General features: G+C 36.1%; 1 protein-coding gene across 7 annotated transcripts in view; it reads left to right on the top strand.

Annotated features, from left to right (window-relative positions):
* The window catches only part of LOC108750152 (dual 3',5'-cyclic-AMP and -GMP phosphodiesterase 11), a 321,538-nt gene that overhangs the window by 263,007 nt on the left and 36,741 nt on the right, over nucleotides 1–21,790 (top strand). Inside the window, exons 1-3 of one of the 7 annotated variants that reach the window (XM_018489413.1) lie at nucleotides 3,267–3,550; nucleotides 3,622–3,719; nucleotides 3,830–4,054. The exons of 5 other annotated variants lie outside the window; for them this stretch is intronic. In XM_018489413.1, the coding sequence (XP_018344915.1) occupies nucleotides 3,876–4,054 (179 nt within the window). In that variant the 5' untranslated portion in view covers nucleotides 3,267–3,550; nucleotides 3,622–3,719; nucleotides 3,830–3,875. Of the gene's footprint in view, nucleotides 1–3,266; nucleotides 3,551–3,621; nucleotides 3,720–3,829; nucleotides 4,055–21,790 lie in introns of those variants that run through there. One more of the 7 variants, XM_018489414.1, reaches the window with a different exon arrangement.

The raw sequence follows: 21,790 nt of genomic DNA on the forward strand, positions 1-21,790 counted from the left end.
TATATATATATATATTGTATATATATATATGTGTATAGGCAATCAATTTGTAGGATAAAGTTTAAAGACAATATAAAGTTAAAAAGACATTTTTTAATAAAAGTATATGGGCAACTATGGGGCGTCAAAACAAACCCCCTCCACATCTCTCTCCGGTGCCGAGGGCGTGGCCTAGACGGGTCAATCTGAAAAAAGGGCACGCTCTGATTGGTCGAGGAGTGAAGGTAATGATTAGAGTGAAGGTATAGGTTAATTAAATGGTGTGTTCTGATTGGTTCACCCTACCTACTTGACAAAGATCTGATTGATTCGCACCGTATCTATCCATAAAATGATTGGAGAAAGGGGGATAATAGAGGGCCTCAGACAAAATGGAGGATAAAGTCTGAAAAAATGATGAGTGGAGATTGGGACTGTAACATTTTTTGTCGCGAGGGCAGAGTACGAACACCGGGGCATGAATAGCGGTTGGTTTTATGATGGTCATTTTTTGTTGGCGCGGCACAATGTCTCTGACGTATTGGCGTTTTTGTGAATGTTTTTTTATTTATGAGAGATGAGATCTTATAAAATTTGCGAGTCTAGAGAAAGTCTTACTTTTTCTAGGGAGAATGGGGGAGGTAAAACAGGAACGACCATGTTCAACTGTCGCGGCACATCATCTCCGATGTGACGACTCACTCGTCCGAGTATGATTTTTATGATGTATGACAAGGATTTTATGAATTTATATTGTACTTCTTGTACAATTACAATATAGGTTATTTAAAAATCTATGTTATATGTACAATATAACACAGAAATATCCAGAGAAAAAAGTTGGTTATTGGAAGATATGAGTAATTAAGAAATGAAGGTTTATGTATACAAAAATATATTTATTTATGATACAAATTCTTTTTTTTTAAAGAAGAAAAAATATATAGTTCGCATGAGAATAAACTAAAAAAAGTTTTTAGTAAAATTAAGCCAAAGATTCTCGGTTCGACAGAATTATATGAAAAATTTTATTATATCTTAACGAAGTTAATTCCAAAAATATTATATTGAACATATTACATATCAAGAAAAGTTAAGTCGTTAATTTGTGTATGTACATTATCTCTATATCTTCACAATTACCTCGCAACGTTAATTTTATAATTTCTTAATTAATAAAATTTGCAGGTAATTTCAGTTCGATTTCTTGAATTCAATATAAAGCACTTATTAACATTATCGGATAAAGATTCTAATTGTTTTAAACGCGCATCGACGCACTTTACAAGTGCTTTGCAGTCCGAGGAAGGTAATTTCCTGCATTACAATTGCCGCTACGTAGGTTCTCCGTTTCTCCGCCGGTGTAGTTGAATCGTCGACATCGCCTCCCTCTCCGACGCTACGTAATAAAATTATTCTGCGCGCGCAGATGAAAAAAATGAAAAAACATAAACCTTCTCTAAATTTTTCTTAAAAATTTAAAATAAATCTATACTCCATAGAAGTCAGGAGGAGAGAAGAGCGAGATAAAACGAGAACGAACAAGAACGAAACGAAAGGTTTTACGATTCCTCTCCTGCTTTTTTTATATCATGACATGGGAAGGAATTTGACTAACTGAAAAGAGAATATTTTTTCGCAATAAACCTTAAGGAAAAAAGAATTGGTTTAGCTCGCGGAGTAGTTTCTAACGAATAAGAATTAGTATTATACATCAATTAACCATAGAGTTTTAAAAAAAAAAAACAAGAAGAAATTTGTGAAGCGTCTTTGATTTAAAGTAAATTTACGATTGGGTTTATTGCTTTTTTAGAAAATTCATTAATGTTTAAAGTGACAGAGAGTACGACAAAAAAAAATGTTGAATAAGTTGGGTAATGGTAATGTAGGAAAATTTATTCGTCTTCCTCTTTTCTGAAACTTTTGTGTATACTTCTAAGGGAAAAAATAACGTGTAGTATACGGAAATTTATAGAATACAAAAATTAAATATTAGTTATACTGATAAAAACGTGAGGAAAGTTTTAAATGAAGGGATTATATTCAATATTCGTCATGATTTTTTCCTCATGACGAGACAAATTCTGAAAAAGGGAAAACTAACAAAAACCAAGTGATATTGCTAGTCAAGCGAGATACAGGAATTCCCATTAAAACGTCCTGCATTCAAACTCTGAAGTGGATTAATTTTACGCCTATTTACACGTCGTTTTTAATTTCATATTTAAAAAATGGAACTTCGCGAATTATTCACCAAATTTTTCATCGTTGCTAGCAACTTGAATAAAAAATTAGTTGCTACTGATTATCTGACAAAGTTGTCAGATAATGACGAAAAAATTATTCCGTTTCCGGAAATTTTGTGGGTGAATGTTCTAGCACATTAATGTGCATTATGCATAAACTGGGGCATTGCGGTGGTGACGAGAGACTGAAAAATATAATCGCTCATCTATAATAGAAATACGCGAGTGTTTTGATCATGAGGAGGATGATGTTGGAGGTCACATAACTGACTTCAAGCGACGCACTGGACTAAGAGGTAAGCAGTAATAATTTCTAAAATAAAATCTAATATATATTATCATTAAAAGTTTACTTTATAATTAAATTATAATATTTATTTCATAAAAGCGAATTGCATTATAGGACGAGCGATAACGCATCGCAGGGGGCGTCCAGTAGGACGACTTAGTTTAAGGCGACGTTACCTTGTGAGAGAAGAAGAGGAAGGAATATCAGCGAGTAAGTTTTGGGGAAATAAATATTAACTAAACAATTATAGAAATCTCGATTGTTAAAATATTTTATTGTATTTTTTTCTAGGAAGAACACGAATTGAAGCGGAAAATAATGTTCTGCCTCCGCGTGACGTTCTTGTCATCGTAATTGGTAAGTATTTTACAAATAACCGAGAAATCTAGTTCATATAATATAGATGTAATGCGATAAAAAATAAAATCAGTTTTGTTTAGATGATGATGATGACGACAACAATGATCAGAATAATGATTTGAGTCCGTCTGATTCGATTCGAGTACTGGTCTCTCCAGATTTCATAATTTCCATAACGTGTAAGTTCTTTAAAAAAATAAATTAGTCGAATATAGAGAGTTAGTTTCATACAGAGTTCAAAAATAATAATAACAAAAATTACTTTTTAGCGCAGGAACAAGAGCGGAAGGAATTAACGCAGGAAAAAGATGTGGAGTCTGAAGAGGAGGAGGAGAAGGAGAAGGAGGAGGAGGAGGGGGAGGGGTGGGGGAGGAGGAAGAGGAGGAAGAAAAGGAGGAGGAGGAGAAGGGGAGGGCGAGGAGAAGAATAATGAGAACATTGACGATGACAATATTGATGATGGTGTGAAAATATCAATAATGATGAAAATGATGATGATGCCGATGATAATGCTGTTGATAATGAGGAGCAGGATAACGCAAATGTTGAATCATAGTCTTGATGACAACGACGATGATAAGGAGCAGGAGGAAATACGTGATGAGGAAGAAATAGAAGACTCAAAAGGCAGTAGAGGAAGAAGAAAACAGATATTACGCACCTCTTGAAAATAAAAGTAATAATATTTTTACTTTTTATTTTAAATTTATTGGTTACTCGAGATATTTAAGCAGATATTTTTATCAGATATTTCGTATTCCCCTGTTCTGCCTATGTCACCGGAATATTAAAATTTACAAAAAAGAAAAACATCCTCCCACGCACGATCATGTAAACAGCTGTAGGTGAGTTATCTTGTCATGCAGTAATGTTACGATTAGTAGTATAAGTTTCTGACTTAATATATATAGCAATGTTATCAGATTAATAAGGTTTGTTTAACTTTTTTTTACAGTACAAACTGGCGGTGCTGACCATCCTACATCGCGCAAGGGAAGAAAATGTGCCCTTGGAAGAAGAAAAATCCTCGTAAAATTTCGAAAACTCCATCGACGATGAACATCAGCAGTAGCAGCAACAGCAACAACAGCAGCAGCAACAACAACAACGGCAATAGGCGCATCATCATCATTAGGAGGAAAATGATCATCACAGGCAGGATCGTCATCGTCAACAGGAGGTTAGAGATAACTTTGCTTTTATAGAGTTAAGGGCGGAAAACTCGCGTCGGTTTAGGAATTTTGCGATACTAGGGAGGGAGGCAACTTTCGCGATACGTCCGCCACTCTAAGGTACTGATATCGTTCGTTGGATAGAAAGCGCGTTCCGTGAAATTCGGGCGTATGCGCTACATTTGTGCGAATCGAATGATTACGTAAGATTATCGTTCGAGTCGGCGGATCTAGCGCGTGGTCCGGCAAGATCTATCGTTTTGTCCAGCATGCGACTTAACTTACGAGGATATATGGCAATTCGTGAGTTCGCTGGCGCAAAGTGCTGGAGGATTCGATATCGCAGAAAATTTTACCGTGCGCGTTTTCAAAGTCTCAGTACCTGCCGGTCGCGGGCATCAATCTAATCAATTAACTCGCGAAGATGTCAAACGATTTTACAAATAAACAACACAGACAATTTGTGTTTTCCCCGTTCGCTCGTAGTGGCATGCGTACATCAAGAGCGTTGGCAACTGCGTACAAGAGAACTGCAAAAAAGATGGAAATCCGTGAGATACCAGCGTTCTTCGTAACAGCGTAAGCTGGCCAAAGAATTAACGAAATCCGTTGGTATCACGATTTCCGAGGAAGGCTGTGAAATTCGCGAAATCGAACAATTCCAACGGATTCTCGCTTCTGAAAATATTGCAATTATGATATATAATTTCAGTACTTTCGATCGAGTCGAGAATCCGATGTACGATAGCTGCGCGTTACTTTTCTCCCTCTCACGACACGAGCGAACTCTCGTGTCGTTTAAATATAATGTATTACGAGAGTTCGTGACATTATAATCCTATATTAAATTTAAAAGCCGCCGCCAGTTCTCGCGGAGAATATTGCGTAGCGTGCAATGTGGGCTTTTGTAACGACAGAGGTCATCGATGCACAAAAAAATTCTACGCTGCTATGCCACCCTGTCTTGCGAGCGCCCTGACATTGATTAAGTGCGATTCGTGCGTTCGCGTCTTCTTCGGGCGTCCGTGTTTTGAGCGTTATCGAGCGTAGGGATCATACCCTGTAATCAATCCCTCACAAGCGTTTGCGAATTCATTAAAATTTGCAACGGTTGCGGGTGATTGGTTAATTTAAAATCGCGACACGATTGCGACGTAGTTTATTGAACTTGTCGTTCGTTATAGTCTTCGAATCATTTGTGTTATATTTGTGCGGTCTTTTTGTCGTAAAGCCTTAGTAGAAAACTCTAGAGAGGGTACAAGTACTATAGCATCGCGAGAAGAAAATCCGCAAACAAATATGAATGACGTCGAAGACACGGACGAGCGTTAAAAGAGATCGCGTCGCGTTCGTATTTTCGAAACGTGACAAGACGAGACGCTCGAAGGAACGTAAGAATACATATTTCAACTCTGCGTGCAACAAATTTGCGAAGCGTGCGCGGGAATAGAGGCCATGTCATTGCAATGTCGTTGATGTGGAGTGCGCGAATTCATATTTACAATAGTAGAAAGCCTGTAAAAGAGTTTGATTTCGCGACGCGAACATCTAAATATTAAAAAAAAATCATCTGTCGCGCATAATGCTAAACCATTTGATGCTCAGTTTATTTTAAAGTACCTCGTTGAAAAATTAAGAATAATGGAAGAACCTCGGGTGATTTTGAACGAGATAAAAATTATTATTATGACGATTGATTGTACAAAATTTATTGATAGTTCAAATTATATACCTATGCGTTTATCCGAATTACCCAAGGCTTTCGGATTGCGGGATACTTTTTTTCCCCATTTGTTTAATACGCTGCAAAATCAAAATTATTATATATTGGACCATTACCTGACGCTCGATTATTCGCCCGAAAAATGAAATTCGAAGAACACGAGCGTTTTATGGTTTGGCACGAGGAAATGTCGCGTTCGAATTTCGTTTTTGAATTCAAACAAGAAATAGTAAAATATTGTCGGAATGACGTAGATATCCTTCGACATGCGTGCATGGCGTTTAGAAAAATCTTTTTAGAACGCGAAGACGTGTGTCCGTTCGTAGAATGTACGGCTATCGCTTCCACGTGTATAAAATTTTTCGCAAAAACTTTGCGAGGAAGAAATAGGAATCAATCCATCGGGCTGATATAGATATACAGAAAATCACTTGCACAAAGCATTACAGTGGTTAGTTAGTGTGGATAGAGTGTGAGCTCGGACCATCCTTTAATCCATGCAGGGCGAGGTCGCGGGTATCAAATTGCCGGTACGCCCGTCGAATATTACGGATATTACGAAGTCGAACAAGATGTTACGTTACGTGTTACAATTTCACGATTGTCCCAGCTGTTACCAAATCAATCGTGAAAGAAAACTTACATCCGGGACGTCAGGCGAAGATACAATCGACGCTCGATATGAACGAAATCTCGCAAGGACATGGCGTCTTCGACAACGTAGATATAGGGTGATGGAGAAATGGGAGTGTAAGTTTGCACGAGAAAAGCGCGAGAATCGCGAGATGCACAATTTTCTCGAAAACCATCCGATGCTAATCAACCCTACTCTCGACCTTCGCTAGGCATTCTTTGGTGGCTGTACGGAAAATATCGTAATCCGATACGAAATACGGAAGAGAATTACGGGTACGGAGAAAATATGTTATGTAGACATGTGTTTTCTGTATCCGTACGTATTGAAAATGGGTACTTTTCCATTAGGCCAATCGGATTTATATCGGAGAACAATGTTCGGAGTTAATTGGCGTAACTTCAAATTTTAATTTTGATTCTGTCGAGGGTATCATTTGATGTATAGTACTTCCTCCACGCGATCTCTTTCACACTCCCGTACCGCGTACAAGGCAAATTGTTGTTCGGGCTGTGTCATAGTTGCTGCGAAACGTTCTCAGGCCACTTATGATCTCCCCGCCGATCGTGAATTCATAGGTGCGTGGATATCCTACGAATTGCGCAAAGCCCTCGAGAAAGGTTATCTCGTGACGAATGTGAGCGAAATATGGCAATTTAGAGTCACATGATTCGATCCTTGTACAAGATAAGGTGGTTTGTTTGCCGAATATATCAATAGTTTTTTTAAATTAAAGCAAGAAACTAGCAAATGGCCGAGCGAATGTCTGGAAGACGAGAGTAAGGAACAGTACTTTCGGGAATACAAAGAAACCGAGGATATTGTTCTCGATAGAAATAATATCGTCCGAAATCCAGATTTACGTTTGATCGCGAAACTCTGCTTGAATTCTTTCTGGGGTAAATTCGGTCAACAAACTAATTTGCCTAATATACAAATCGTAAAAAAATACGTTTGGCAACGTTGTTCACGAGTTCAGAGCATGAAATAACTAATGTATTACCTGTCAACGACGAGGTAATATATGTTTCGTGGCGATTACGCGAAGAGATGGTCGCGCCTTCTCCGCAAATCAACCTTGTAATCGCGGCATGGACGATATCACAATCGCGACTGATATTATACGAATATTTAGAGAAATTAGGTAGTCGCGTTTTATATTGTGATATAAATTCGTGTATTTACGTAAACAGAGGCGAACCGAGCGAATACGAGCCTCGTACAGGGAATTTTCTGGGTTATATGGTGGACTAACTTGAGAGTTACGTACGGGACAGTTTCATCGAGTCGTTCGGGCTCGAAATTCTACGCGTACGTCGTTCGTACACCGGAAGGTTGCCGACACGAGATCTGTAAAGTTAAAGGAATAACATTAAGTTATAAGAACTCTCGAATTATATATTTTAATAGTATTAGAAAATTAATAATAGATAATGAGAGAGAAAGGCGCGAAGAAGAAGAAGAAGTGGGAGGGACAGCGATAAATTTGTGTTTTAGCGCAATCCGTCGCACGGAGTTTCACGAAATCATAATGCGAAACGAAACAAAGACGTGCGCATTGGTATTGGTAAAACGCAAATTTATTATCGCTATTCCCTTCTGTATGATTTCAGAAGAAAATAAGGACTTTTTTTTCTTTCTCTTACTTATATTTTAAGTTCGCAAGTTTTCCGCCTATTTGCATAGTATTTAAGTATTATGTAAGAAAAAACATGAATTTAAGTTTTTTGTAAATAATAATATATAAGTGTCTCTCTTTTACAAAACATTTTTATTAAACTTTTATTGAATAATTTAATGTAAAAATGTAAATATTGTTTCTGACTAATTGAATTGTATGTGTAAGAGATAGCAAAAATATAAGCAATATAAAAAATTTTAAATTACATATGTTTCCTTTTCTCCTTTCCTCTTTTTTAAAAAAAAGTATCGAATAAAAAATATTTTGTACTTGAAGAAAACAAGAAGAGATGATTTATTAAATAATTTTAACTAACTTTTCCGATTTCTACGAAAGCGACATCGCGGTAGTGGCATCAGTAAGCTTATCGACGGTGATGTCACGCGCTTACTTAACGATAGAAATATACACTGATTGCAAGCCTCTTTAACGCGCGAAGATAAGCTTATGTGCGTCGCACCGCAAGATGATCAGCTTTTCTCCAGCCGCGGTGCTCTTTACTGACAAGCTCACGCGGGGGTACGCTGGCGCAAGCGCTCGCCCGCCGCGTGGAGGGGGTCCTGCCGTCGCGTTGATCAGCTTCTCTGCTTATCCCTCCTAAAATTATTTTTTTTTACGTATTCTAGAAATCAAGTGACGTTTTTTCTTTTTGCTTTTGAAGTCGCACACGGAGATCGATCATTTATTGCGTAAAATGAACGTGCGTTGGAAACATCCTTGGACGTCGATCATATGCGGATATGAGACCGATTGCGGGAAGACGATCTTTGTGAAGACTTTTCTTCAGCATTTATCTCTCATATCCAACGTGCGTTTCGAGAGAATTTTGTTTTATTATGTGGAATGGCAAGAAGCTTATTGTCAATTACAATACGATACACGTGTAAAAGAATTCGAAGAATAGCGTTGAGGATGCAGCAATACTAAACAACGAAGAAGAAGAATATAATTGAATTTCACGAGGGATTACCCTATCCAGAAGATTACTCGAACAATCCGCTTTCTCCGAAATTAGTGATAAACGACGATCTTGTAAGAGAATCGTCGTCGTGCAACGCGATCGTGGATCTTTTTACCAAAGGCAGTCATCACAAGAATCTCAGTGTTATTCTTATTTCGCAGAATCTATTCCATCAGGGGTGTGGGCAGCGTGATATATCACTTAACACGAATTACATTGTCGTTTTCAAAAATCCACGTCATCGCACTCAAATTCGTCATTTAGCGCGTCAAGTCTATCCCGACAATCCGAAATTTCTAGAAGAGGCATACTACGACGCCACATCGAGGCCTCACGGGTATTTGCTCGATCTGAAACAATCAACCCCGGACGAGTATCTATTTCGAATGAGTATTTTTCCCAAAGATATGATTCATTATGTCTACGTGCCGCGTAGATCATTTTCCAACGGATTTGTATAAAAGTTGAGTACGGGTAATTGCGCGTATCAGTCGTAGATTTTTATCGCGATGAGGGAGAAATCGCACAGAGCAACGAAAATCGCCACACATTCGATCGGTAAGAGAAACGCCTGTCTCCTCGCGGCGCTCTACTATTTGAACAAAAATCAACGCACAACCTTCTTGCGCAATGCTGATGAAAAACTAATTCGTAAAACTTTGACCTTGCGCGAGTTCCACGCCTTTTATATCGAAAGTGCGAATTGCGTGTCGATTGTATCAAGAACAAGGAGAAAAACGTAACAATTACGAATAAGAAATGAACAAAGAAAGTTCGTTGATTCTTTCTTGTACACGAAAACTGATACCCCCGTATCTTTGCAAACCGAAAAAAATCGGTTAGAAAAAACTGAGATAACGATGATGTTTGAAAAACTATACTACGATCCGTCGCATTATGCAGGTTATTCGGTGGTGGATAATCTAACTCGCACCGTTAAACCGAATTTCTCACGCGGAGAAGTCGTACGCTGGCTTGAATCGCAAGACACGTACACGTTGCACTGACCATTGCGCAGAAAATTTCCGCGATTGCATTACAGCGTGACAAACATTGACGATGTGTGGAAGACACATTTGATCGAACTCTAAAAAGATCCGAAATCTAAAAAGTTACAATGACGACTATTCCTATCTGTTAGTGATTATCAAGGTACTAAGCAAATACGTCTGGGTAGAATTGCTACGTGACAAAAGGAGCAACAGCGTGATAAAAGTTTTTCAACACGTACTAGCGAAAAGCGAAGGACGAGTACCTATATACAATACTTATAAACGGACAAGGGTAAAGAATTTGTCCCGCACCCAATGCAGAAATTTCTTAAAGAAAACGGCATTTGTTTTCGAGTAACGCGCAATTCGGACATTAAAGCCGCCATCATCAAGCGCTTCAACAGAACACTGAAGGAATCTGGCGTTATTTCACGCATAAACATACACGACTCTACATTAATGTCCTACAAGACATTGTACGCGCTTACAATCACTCGTCCACGAGAATGCAACCTGCGGTAGTAACGAGAAAAAATGCACGTATCGCTCGTGAAAATATATCACGTTATTGAAAAAACGAAATATTAAAGAAATGGGCGCAAAAGATTAAATATTGCGTCGGAGATCTCGTTCGTATCAGTAGGGCGAAAGTTGCCTTACGAAGCTAAGTGGAGCGATGAAATATTTTAAATTTATCGTGTTCTCGATTGGCGAAACCCTCACGTGTACGAGCTGCAAGATTTAGCAGACGAAGTCATAGACTATATTTTTTTATGAGCAAGAATTAGCTTGAGTTGAGAAAAACTTAGAGGAACAACAGTTTATCGTCGATCGCGTGATAAAAAGTAGGGGGCGAGGAGATAATAAGCAAGTGCTAGTTAGCTGGCGTGGTTATCCCAGTAAGTTTGATACTTAGATTCCGGCATCGAGTTTAATTTCTCTTCGCGATGGAGGAGGAACATTTTCTTCTAGTACTTCCGAGTAACTGCAGTATGCGTTATTTTCCGAATAATACAACGTCGTCCTTCATCACGGAATTACCTCTATAGTGTTGCACGGACAATGGGAGGTTGCGATAAGTGAGATTCAATTTCCCTGTACCTTTTTACACGTACGTCATAACGAAAATATGATCAGATTCGTCGATGTTAAACCCAATGAGGAGACGAATGGCCTGTTTATGGCAAAAGAAGTTGCATTTCTAAGTGGAATTTACAACAATATCCATGAGCTATTGAGGCGATTAATATCGCATGTAAAAATGCCGAATCGCATTTTTATTTCGAACAGCAAAGAGCATCTGGCGGCAAAGTCTACATAAGTATCAACTGCGATGAAAAATGCAAAATGCTACATCATATAAACTTTTCCGATAATCTTCTACGAATGCTAGGTTTCTCAGCAGCAATTTCCAATAAACACCAATTTTATTCCAAGTTCGCGATACGTAAATCTAATTCCAATGAGAAAGAAGAGAAAACTTTTTTTACTCACGGATTTAATAAGAAGACAGGGCAGTGACATATAGTCGGTTATTGGAGTAGCGAACTCTATAGTTTGTGGCGTGCTTTCCTCGATAAAATGTTTGTATATTGTGATATTTGTGCTCCTTATATAACAGATGATGTGCGTACTCCTCTTCTCAGAATAGTACCGATCGAGATACGCAGTCATAATTACGCATTTGGTGCAAATTTGGTGAAGCATTTCCAAATTATATCCTATTGCTACGAACAAATTTCAGAACAATCGAAATAGATATAAGAGATCATCTTGGAAACAAAATTCCATTCGCATTTGGTATGCTGACTGTGACGCTGCACTTTAAACGTAAGCAATAACTTTCTTTCGTGTACGTGAAAGCGTGTAGGTAGTACCAGTATATAGTTAAAAACTCGCGATGGAATATGAAGAATATTTTGATGCGCGGGACACCGGTAGCAGAGGTGGAATTCCGCGTGTTTTCTTTAGTTCATCCTACTAACGCGGACATGAAATCGAAAGCTTTCTCGGCGAGTTATTTAGAAAAATACTATCTTATTTAATTAAATAAAGCGCGTGCTGTCGGAAAAGAAGCTGTACGCTCTGAAATGAACGTGATAGAAGACAAAAATAATAAGCCGTTAAAGGAAGCGGTCAAAAGTCAACTCACGGAATCGAGGGGTAATCTGAAGAGAAAAGCTAAAGAAAAAATAAACTCCCTGATGAGAGAGTCTGGATATAAAATATCCGCGAAATCCGCGGCGCTCCAGTTTCTACTTGGTGGTCGAGATAGACGTGCATCGTAAACGACGTCGAGAGATAAAAAAAAAATCATCGAGAATACCACAGGGAAGAGCAAAAAAGTGACGAAGAAGAAAAAGAAAATTTGTGCTGTAGGAAGAAAAACCATCCGCTAGGAAACATCATGTTAAGAAAAACGCGTATTCGGCATATTCTCTTAATTGAGATAGGAAGCTTGTGGGAGAAAAAGCATGTTCTTTCTTCATATCCACTCAAGCGAGTGTGTAAAAAGCAAATTCGATCTCTTCTCTCTGCCTCCTACGCAAACCAGCATTGAGAGTTTGCAATGGATTTATTACAAACCCGTAACTTTGCTCGCTCATAGAATTCATCATATCCGGACATGGAGAAGACTATCTGGACCTCACTCACATCATGTTGATCCTTCGCATACGCGTAGAAAGCGAACACGAGGAGAGCACATCGATCGCATCCGACGGCGGGGCAAAAGTAGGCCCCGAAAATCATTTACTGCATTCCATGTTCAACCAGATCGACGTATATTTCAATCAAAAGCTTGTATCGCCACCAAACAACGATTATCGCACGTACATCGAGGCGTTATTAAATTATGCTTTACCCGCAAAAACCTCCCATCTAACCTCTTGCTTACGGGACGCGGATATTCCTGATTACATGGACGACACGTTAGACTCGTCAAATCCAAATATAGTGCTGGAGAGGCGCACGCAATACATTCAAGGAAATCACGCACTAGATCTCATTGGTCACCTTCACTGCGACGTTTTCAATCAAGATAAATTTTTAATTAACGGAGTGGAGGTTAGAATGAGACTCGTACGATCAAAAGATTCATTTTGTCTTATGGAGAGTAAAACGATATCAAAAATACACATTCTTGACGCCAGTCTATTCGTAAGAAGAGCAAAAGTAAGCGCGGATGTACTACTCGCACACGCTAGAATGCTGAGTAAAACTACCGCCAAGTATCCCTTTACGAGAGTTGAAGTTAAAATATTCACGATACACGCCGACGTCGTGGGGGAATCGATAGACAACGCAATACTCGGACAGCTATCGAAACAAATAATAGTCGGCTTTGTCGATAGCGAGGCGTTTAACGGCGATAGAAAACTAAATCCGTTTAATTTCAAAAATAATAGAATAAATTTCTTTTCGCTGTACGCCGATGACATGCAAATTCCTAATAGACTGATACAACCAAATTTTTCGAAAAACGAGCCGCTTTACTTTGAAACTTATCATACATTATTCTCGGGAACTGACATTCACTTTCTGAACGAGGGTAATTCTAAATATAAGTAGAGACGATTACGCCAACGGCTACACTCTTTTCGCTTTCAATCTTACTCCCGATCTATCCGCTAATTGTGCGGGACATTGGAATCTCGTAAAACACGGAAGCTTACGATTAGAAGTGAGATTCGAAAAAGCTCTTTCCATGACTATTAATTGTATCGTTTATGTCGAGTTTGATAACATTTTAGAAATCGACTCTTCGCGTTAAGCCATTATCGACTTTTCCAGTTAGTCTTATTGCTTCCGCGAGAAAATTATTTTCCTTCACTACACATTTTTTTCTCATCTAATTGGACGCAAGATGATGAAAAAGCTTCAGTCTTGTTCGCGACACCAACGCCAACGTTTCGTGACGTAAAAAGAGTAGCGAAAATTCGAATATCATAATGGATATAGTCATCGACATACAAGGTTTTCACGATGTTGAAGAATACTTTATTCCGAAAGAAGTCGCGGTTCTAGCGATTAATGCGATCACCGAACATTGGATTATTACGTCACCCTGTCCATTTGAAGATTTACCCGAGAGAGTAAGACGAGAAAATAATTGGCTTACACGAAATTATCACGGAATCGAATGGTTCAATGGAGACGTTAATCCAAAAAACTTCACTATACATCTGCGTGACATTACACGACACACACGCTACATCTATTTCATAGGATAAGAGAAGGCACGTTATCTGAGCAATCTACTTTCTAGAGACGTATATAATGTGGAAGAAATTTCTCCGGCTTTCAAAAATCTACCAGATTTCGAAGGCCGTGGACAACGCTGCATGCATCACGGATTTCGAACCAGCATCGAATTATATTGCGTCTTACGCAACGCTTACAAATTGAAACGTTGGCTAACTATACGAAATAGCAGCAATTCAAGTTACGATAGCCTTCCTTCAAAAAATTGAAGCGAGAGCGACAAAACAGACGGCGGGAATTTTTCAATTCAATTTAAAAATCAGAAACACGGTATTATTCGCAACATTGAAGCGTGGAGGAAAAATCTCGTGACAGAAAAGAACCAAAGTGAGGACAAACAAGCGACAGACGAGGAGAAAAAAGATCTTTCAAAATTCGACTCGTTGACTGATAAAGATAAAGCTAACACTAGCGTCTCACAAACGTCGAGCATTTTTGGGAGCTCCACATTGCACACGGCAAAAGAGATACATTTTGAATTTATGCAAACATTTCCTCTCTCGCACTCTTCGACGACGAGAAATGAATTCGCTGGAAATTTTAAACGCATTACATCATCTCATTGTCCGACATACGGGGGTCTATCCTGCCGAGAGTGTGGACGAGGTCGACTGCCATTGTCGCTAACACGGACGATCGACCTGGTGTACACTGGGTGTACCTTCTACATCGATGAACGGAACAGGAAGGTATTTCGATAGCTACGGCTTGCCGTTCTTAGATCCAAGATTCCTCTTACGACTTCGACGAAACTCCACCACGTATCGCTGGAATATGATAATGCTGCAAGGAATATTTTCTCAAACTTGTGGACAATATTGCTGTGTATTTCTACATTTTAGGTGTAAGGTGTATTTCTACATTTTAGGTGTATTTCTACATTTTAGCTATAATCTTAGCTAGTTTCTTGATCTGTTTACTGATTGTAAGCGAAATGACCGGTTGATTGTACAGTTACTTCATAAAATTTGTCTTTATTGTAAACATAAATTCGTAAATTCTCATGCTGTATGCCGTCATATTCAAACGTGTACGAGGGGGGACCCAAAAAAAACGGGAATTTCGTCATAACTTCTTTATTTCTCAATATTTTAACACCAAATTTTAATCACCTTCAAAGTATTCGCCATTGACCACAACGCACTTCTCCAAACGATTCTTCCATTGTTCAAAACAGTTTTTAAATTCACTCATCGGGATGTCCTTTAAGCCTTCCAGCGATTTTTGTTTCACCTCCTCCACAGTGGCAAAACGCTTTCCTTTCATATTCCTTTTGAATTTGGGGAACAAAAAGAAGTCACAGGGGGCTAGATCCGGTGAGTATGGGGGGTGGACAATTGGTGTCATGGCGTTTTTGGTCAAGAATTGCTTCACGGAAAGGGCAGTGTGGGCCGGCGCGTTGTCATGATAGAAGAACCAGTTTTCGCCGAAATGTAAAAAGTTGTTTTACTAAAAAAAATCTCACAGGCGAACCGATGCACTCACAGCGACACAACTTCGCACACTGACGCAGGTGGCGTGACACTAACGGACATGTGGTCAAACAATAGGTTCCCCCACTCTCCCTCCCCACCACAGCGTAATTCCCGGAACTTATGGGTCCCCCCTCATACTCTTTCAAAAATATAAAATAACTATTTCATATAATATCTCTTTTAAATTAACGTTTTGAACTTATAAATATTGCCTATTTCTTACTCCGACCCTCACCTTCATTTACAATAGATACATTTTTTCTCGTATTACAGACTCAGATAATGTACATTAAATACATAAAATATATTAAGACTTTAAATACAAAGCGCCTTCCCGGTCCGAGTGTTAAGATGTTGAACTACTATCTAATATACATTCAATTAGATTGAATTAATATTTCAGAAATAAATTGAGAGCCGATGAAATTATCGGATTCACACAATCAATCTGAAACAAATAATCCCTCCAAATTCTCCCAAATCTTAAAAAACTGTAATAAACTTATTGGGAAAAATATTGCCTCGGCCGGGAGTCGAACCCGGATCTCTTACATTCCGTGTGAGCGTTCTGAGCCTTTAGACTATCGAGACCTTAGCAACACTCTTCGCAATAACCGATATATATAGTGAGTTACGCATGTATAAGCGCGCGTATTATAAACAATATGATTGGAAACAAGACCGTCTATATAAATATTAAGACTTTATATTTAGGTCTTAATATTTATATAGACGGTCTTGTTTCCAATCATATTGTTTACATAAAATATAGAAAGAATTTTTTTAAAGCAATGCTCGAAGACGTCGCGCCATTTGAACTTGTTCGTTCCTGTTTTACCTCCTCCAATTCTTCCGAGCAAAAGTAAGACTCTCTGTAGACTCGTAAATTTTTGTATAAGATCTCATCTCTCATACATAAAAAACATTCACTAAAACGCCAACATGTTGGAGACATTATGCCGCGCCAACAAAAAGAATGACTGTCATAAAATCGACCGCTATTGAGCCCCGGTATTCGTACTCTGTCCTTGCGACAAAAAATGTTACAGTCCCATCTCCACTCACTATTTTTTACCCTCCATTTTATCTGAGGCCCTCTACCATTCCTCTTCTTCAATCACCTTATGAGTAAGTAGGGTGCGAACCAATCAGAACACACCAATTAATTAACCTATTAACCCCATCCTTCACTCCTCGACCAATCAGAGCGCGCCCTTTTTTTCAGACTGACCCGTCTAGGCCACGCCCACGGCGCCGGAGGTTTGTTTTGATGCCCCATGGCTGCTCATATACTATTAATAAATGATTGTATATATTAAAACGGAATTTTAGATACTCATTCAGGATATTTTAAAGTACATTTTTAGAATTTTGTAGATTCTTTTCATTATACGTTGTTTTTTTATTACAAATCAAAAATTAATATTCTTTGAAAAAATAATAAATTAAAATAATAAATAAATTTTATATGGAAAAATCGATGTTTTACTATAAATAATTTGAATATCTTTTATAATGGTATTCAAGGAATTTTTCACTGAATCTTAATTCGAGATAAAAATTTCTAAATTTCCAAATCCAAAGTAACGGTATGATCAATCAACAACGAACATAAGTAATCTTATTATTTTATATAACATAAAATTAAGTTTCTATAGGTATTTTGATCACTGTATACGTATAAGTAATGTAGAATTAATCGGAATTTTAGGATATGTATTACAAAATTATTAAGAATAGAATTTTGGCCGAAGTTAATTAATCGAATACAAAAAGAAAAAAATTTATGATATATTAATACTAGAATTTTATATATAATATAATATAATAAAATTTTATTTTATTTATTTATTTAAAGTATCGATTTGTTATTAAATACAGTCTACAAATAGAAATGGTAAAGGTTAATTAATTAATTACAGAGAATGAGAGAGAGGGGGGAGGGGGGAGAGAGGGAGAGGGAGAGTGGAAGGAGTGAGAAGGGGAGAGAGGGGGGAGATAGAAAGAGGATTAAATAAAAATAAATAAAGAATGCGCAAATGTAAGTGAGAGGAAGTATAAAACTGTAAGATATGAAGAATTTGATGAGTAATAAGTGTTAAAAGTACAAGAAAAGAAAAATTAAAGCGTACATATAGATATATATATATTTGAAATATATAAAGAATATTCGTACCTTTTTTTGCAAATTTCAATAATTATGTTATCTTATACTTTTTACGCTTATGCGTATACGCTTTACGATAAACTTGATATGTTCAAACTTTTACATAACATAAATTAATGTATCCTTTCTTAATTTGAATAAATATATTTTTATGTATTCTTATGTGTGTTTCTTATATACTTCTTATATATTCCTTAAATATTTTGTAACTTAAATTAATGTATCCTTTCGTAGATATTTATGATTTATTCGTTTAAAATTCCAAATGAAATCTGTTATTTATGTAATTGATAAAATAAATGGTTCGGTTTAGTAGATTTAACTGCGGAGTAGATTTGAGAACGCTTGTTTCTATTGGTATATTTATCTAAATCATTTAATAGAGTTTTTATAATAAGAGTTAAAGCAAATCGTTGCCATCATTAGACACAAATTTACATTAGTAACACTGATTCTGTTACATGCAGATTAGCATTTAACAGAACATTTATTTTACAAGTATTGGAAGTTTTCTTCACGCTAATTAAATTAAATTCTGTAGACAGTCATAAAACAGTTACAAAACAGTTGTGTTTTGCTAAACGCAGCTATTGTATAAATTTGTTTGCATTATATGCTTTAATATACTTTACCAATCAGTGTTGCAATTTTTAGTACAAATGTATATTTTTATTACATTTTGATCTATTTTAATACGTCATTACAAAATACATTAAATCTATTACATTTTTTGAATTTGTTGAAATGTTTAAATGTATTTGTTGTGATTACAATTCATTAGGGCTCGATGTCACTAACTCCTAATTGGTCAATTATTACAATGAAGCCAATCGCATTTGCCATTTAGCAGAATTAACCAATCGCGATTAATATTTAATCGATTAGGTTAAACAAAGTTGCTGAAACCGGGCCTAGAGCCCTATCTCATATCTTTAACCAACATATTATAACTAACAGTAATAAATTTAAATAATCTTGGAAAAACCATTTTATTTCATTTTATTTAATCAAAAATTATATTAAAACATAATATTATTAACTACATTAAAATGTAAATCAAATTAGAAATTAAATAATACATATTTATATACAAATTGAAATATGTATGTACATACTTACTTATTTCAACAATGCATAAATATATTTTTATAATAGTTTATTAGAAATAAATCCTATTCTTATTTTTAATATTAATAAAATTATATTCGTTAGACGCCTTTTCGTAGGAAATGAAAGAATTTGGCTGAAAAAAGCGTCGTTTTATCTCGCAAAGCGAAATATTAATCTTAAGTTGGCGACTGTTCAGGTTAGGAAATCTGTCATATCAGGATATTTATGAAAGAGGAATGTATTTTAACTATATGCGTGAACAATCATTTTGACAATCTCCATATCTATATTAAGCAAATATGTATATCACAGTTGTAATATGTATATCCATTAATTATTAAAAAATTCTTATCAAAGTAGCAGTTCCCGTACAATGACAAACGTTAAACACGCTATGTGAAGGTAGTACATGTTCGACGGATGGGTGACAGCTTGGGAGCATCATTGAAACTAATTTTCTAAATTAAATAAAAAGATTCGTTTTTATAATATAAAAGTGGTCTTAATAACCTAGACATAACACTTTTGCATAGTGCATAAGTGAATCTACCAACTCAGAATTGTTTCTTTCCTCCCACTTCACGGAAGAGAAGCATTTTGATTGGCTGATTCTTTTATGCATTATGTAAAAGTTTGTGCTGCGGCCATTAGTCGTGTGTATATTTTAGAATGTGATAGCATGTCTGACTTCACATAATGTGTTCGACTAAAATTGCTGAAACCTATGTCAATTGATCTATTTCAGTATGAATTATATTGAAATGAGTCAATTGATATAGATTTCAGCGATTTTCAATGTGATTTCAAAGATTGATTTCCATCAGGGATATGGCAACACAGATTTTCGCATAACGCATAATGCATAGTACATAAGAGAATCAACCAATCAAAATGCTTTTCTTCCGTGAAGTGGGAGGAAAGAAAAGATTCTGATTTGTTAATTCGCTTAGTCAGGATCTACAATAGGTGTTTTAAGCTTTAAGCCGTAAAAAATTGTCCAATTACAGTCGAATGCGAAGAGAATAATTGACTATGATTCGTCTATTTCCTATAACTTAAGGCTTAAAAACCTATTGTCTAATCTAGGCTTATGCACTATACGTGTTATGCGTTATGCAAAAGTCTATGCTGCGGCCTCAACTTAGAACACACCCTAGATGATTTAGAAGAATATACCAATAACAAAGAGCGTTCTCGAATCCGTGACAATTGAAGCTCCGTAACGTTACGTTTATAATTAATGAAATAACAGATTTCATTTATAATTTTAAACGAAAGAATCATAAATATCTACGAAAGAATACATTAATTTAAATTACAAAAACATAAGAAATATAAGATAAGAAGTATATTAGTAAGAAATATATAAGGAATACGTACATTTATTTAAATTAAAACCATAATACATTGATTTATCTTACATAAAAGTTTAAATATCATGTTTGACATATAAGCATAAACGTAATAAATATAAGAATATAATCATTAAAATTTGCATAAAAAGTACATATTTATTAGAATTTATCGCAACACGCAATCACTTCTCTGCTACAAGCCGATTCATCTTGCGCTTCAATTTTCACTCCGCAACAACTCAAATAGATTTTTATGATATCGTAATTGTATTTCTTCAATTCGTCCCATAGAAACTCAATAAATTTTTCTTTATCTGTATATAGTGAGCATCAAATGTATCTATCATTTTCAATATCTGTATGTTTTTTGAACAACTTAAATTTTCGAGCAATTGTGCATATTTCATCTAAACGGTCATAAAAAAACGGTCGATAAAATTCGTTTCTTCTTTAACATCCAATTATTGCTTACTTATATATAGACTACTTATTAATTACTACATACAAAAAGCAAAAACTTATTATTAAATATTATTAATTTTTTATGTTTATTATACACATTTATACTATAGAAATTTTGAATTTATATTACAGGTCATTTTAAAATGTCTAATTTGGAAATTTCTTCGGAAAATAATATTAGAGATATTTGTAACGAAAATAGAAAAAATAAACTCTATCGAGTTATTGACTTTTAATTAAATATTTAATGAAGTTAAAATTAATGATTCTTCCGTGTAAATATGGTTTAAATTAATTGTAATTCTTTGAAGAAACTTTTTACATTTTTTTGTTAAATATCAAAATAGTAATCTAAGTCTACAAATTAAACAATATTTTATTATTTTTAATTTTTATATGTATTAAAATGTAAATTAACTAAAGGGTGTCCAAAAATTAACGTAAGATTTGAATTAAATAGAAAACACAGTTTTTAGTCTTTTGATTGTTATTTTTTTATTGAATCATAAAGTACATAGGATAGGGTTATTTGTGGAATAACACATCGGGCAAATGGCCTCCACGGCTTTGCGTGCACATACTCGTTTGTCGAAATTTTCCATGACCATTTTGCATAAATGTGACTGAATTTCGTTGATGCAGCGTTGAATCTCCTCCTTTAATGCACGGGTGGTTGTGGGCTTGTTGACATAGACCTGTGATTTCAAATAACCATAAAAAGAAATCTAATGGTGTTAAATCACACGATCTAGGGGGCGATTTTGGCGATTAACAAAGCCATCAAGGTGAAAATGTGCTTCATCGTTTAGGATGATTTTGCTCGAAAAATCAGCATCCATTTGTTGATGTTCAATAATCCATTTTCACGCTCCATTTTCACTAACCCTAAACTGTCAGCTGTTAAATTGTTTTTTTTTTTTT

The sequence above is a fragment of the Trachymyrmex septentrionalis genome, unplaced genomic scaffold (assembly GCF_001594115.1).
Source record: "Trachymyrmex septentrionalis isolate Tsep2-gDNA-1 unplaced genomic scaffold, Tsep1.0 scaffold33, whole genome shotgun sequence".
Classification (NCBI taxonomy): Eukaryota; Metazoa; Arthropoda; class Insecta; order Hymenoptera; family Formicidae; genus Trachymyrmex; species Trachymyrmex septentrionalis.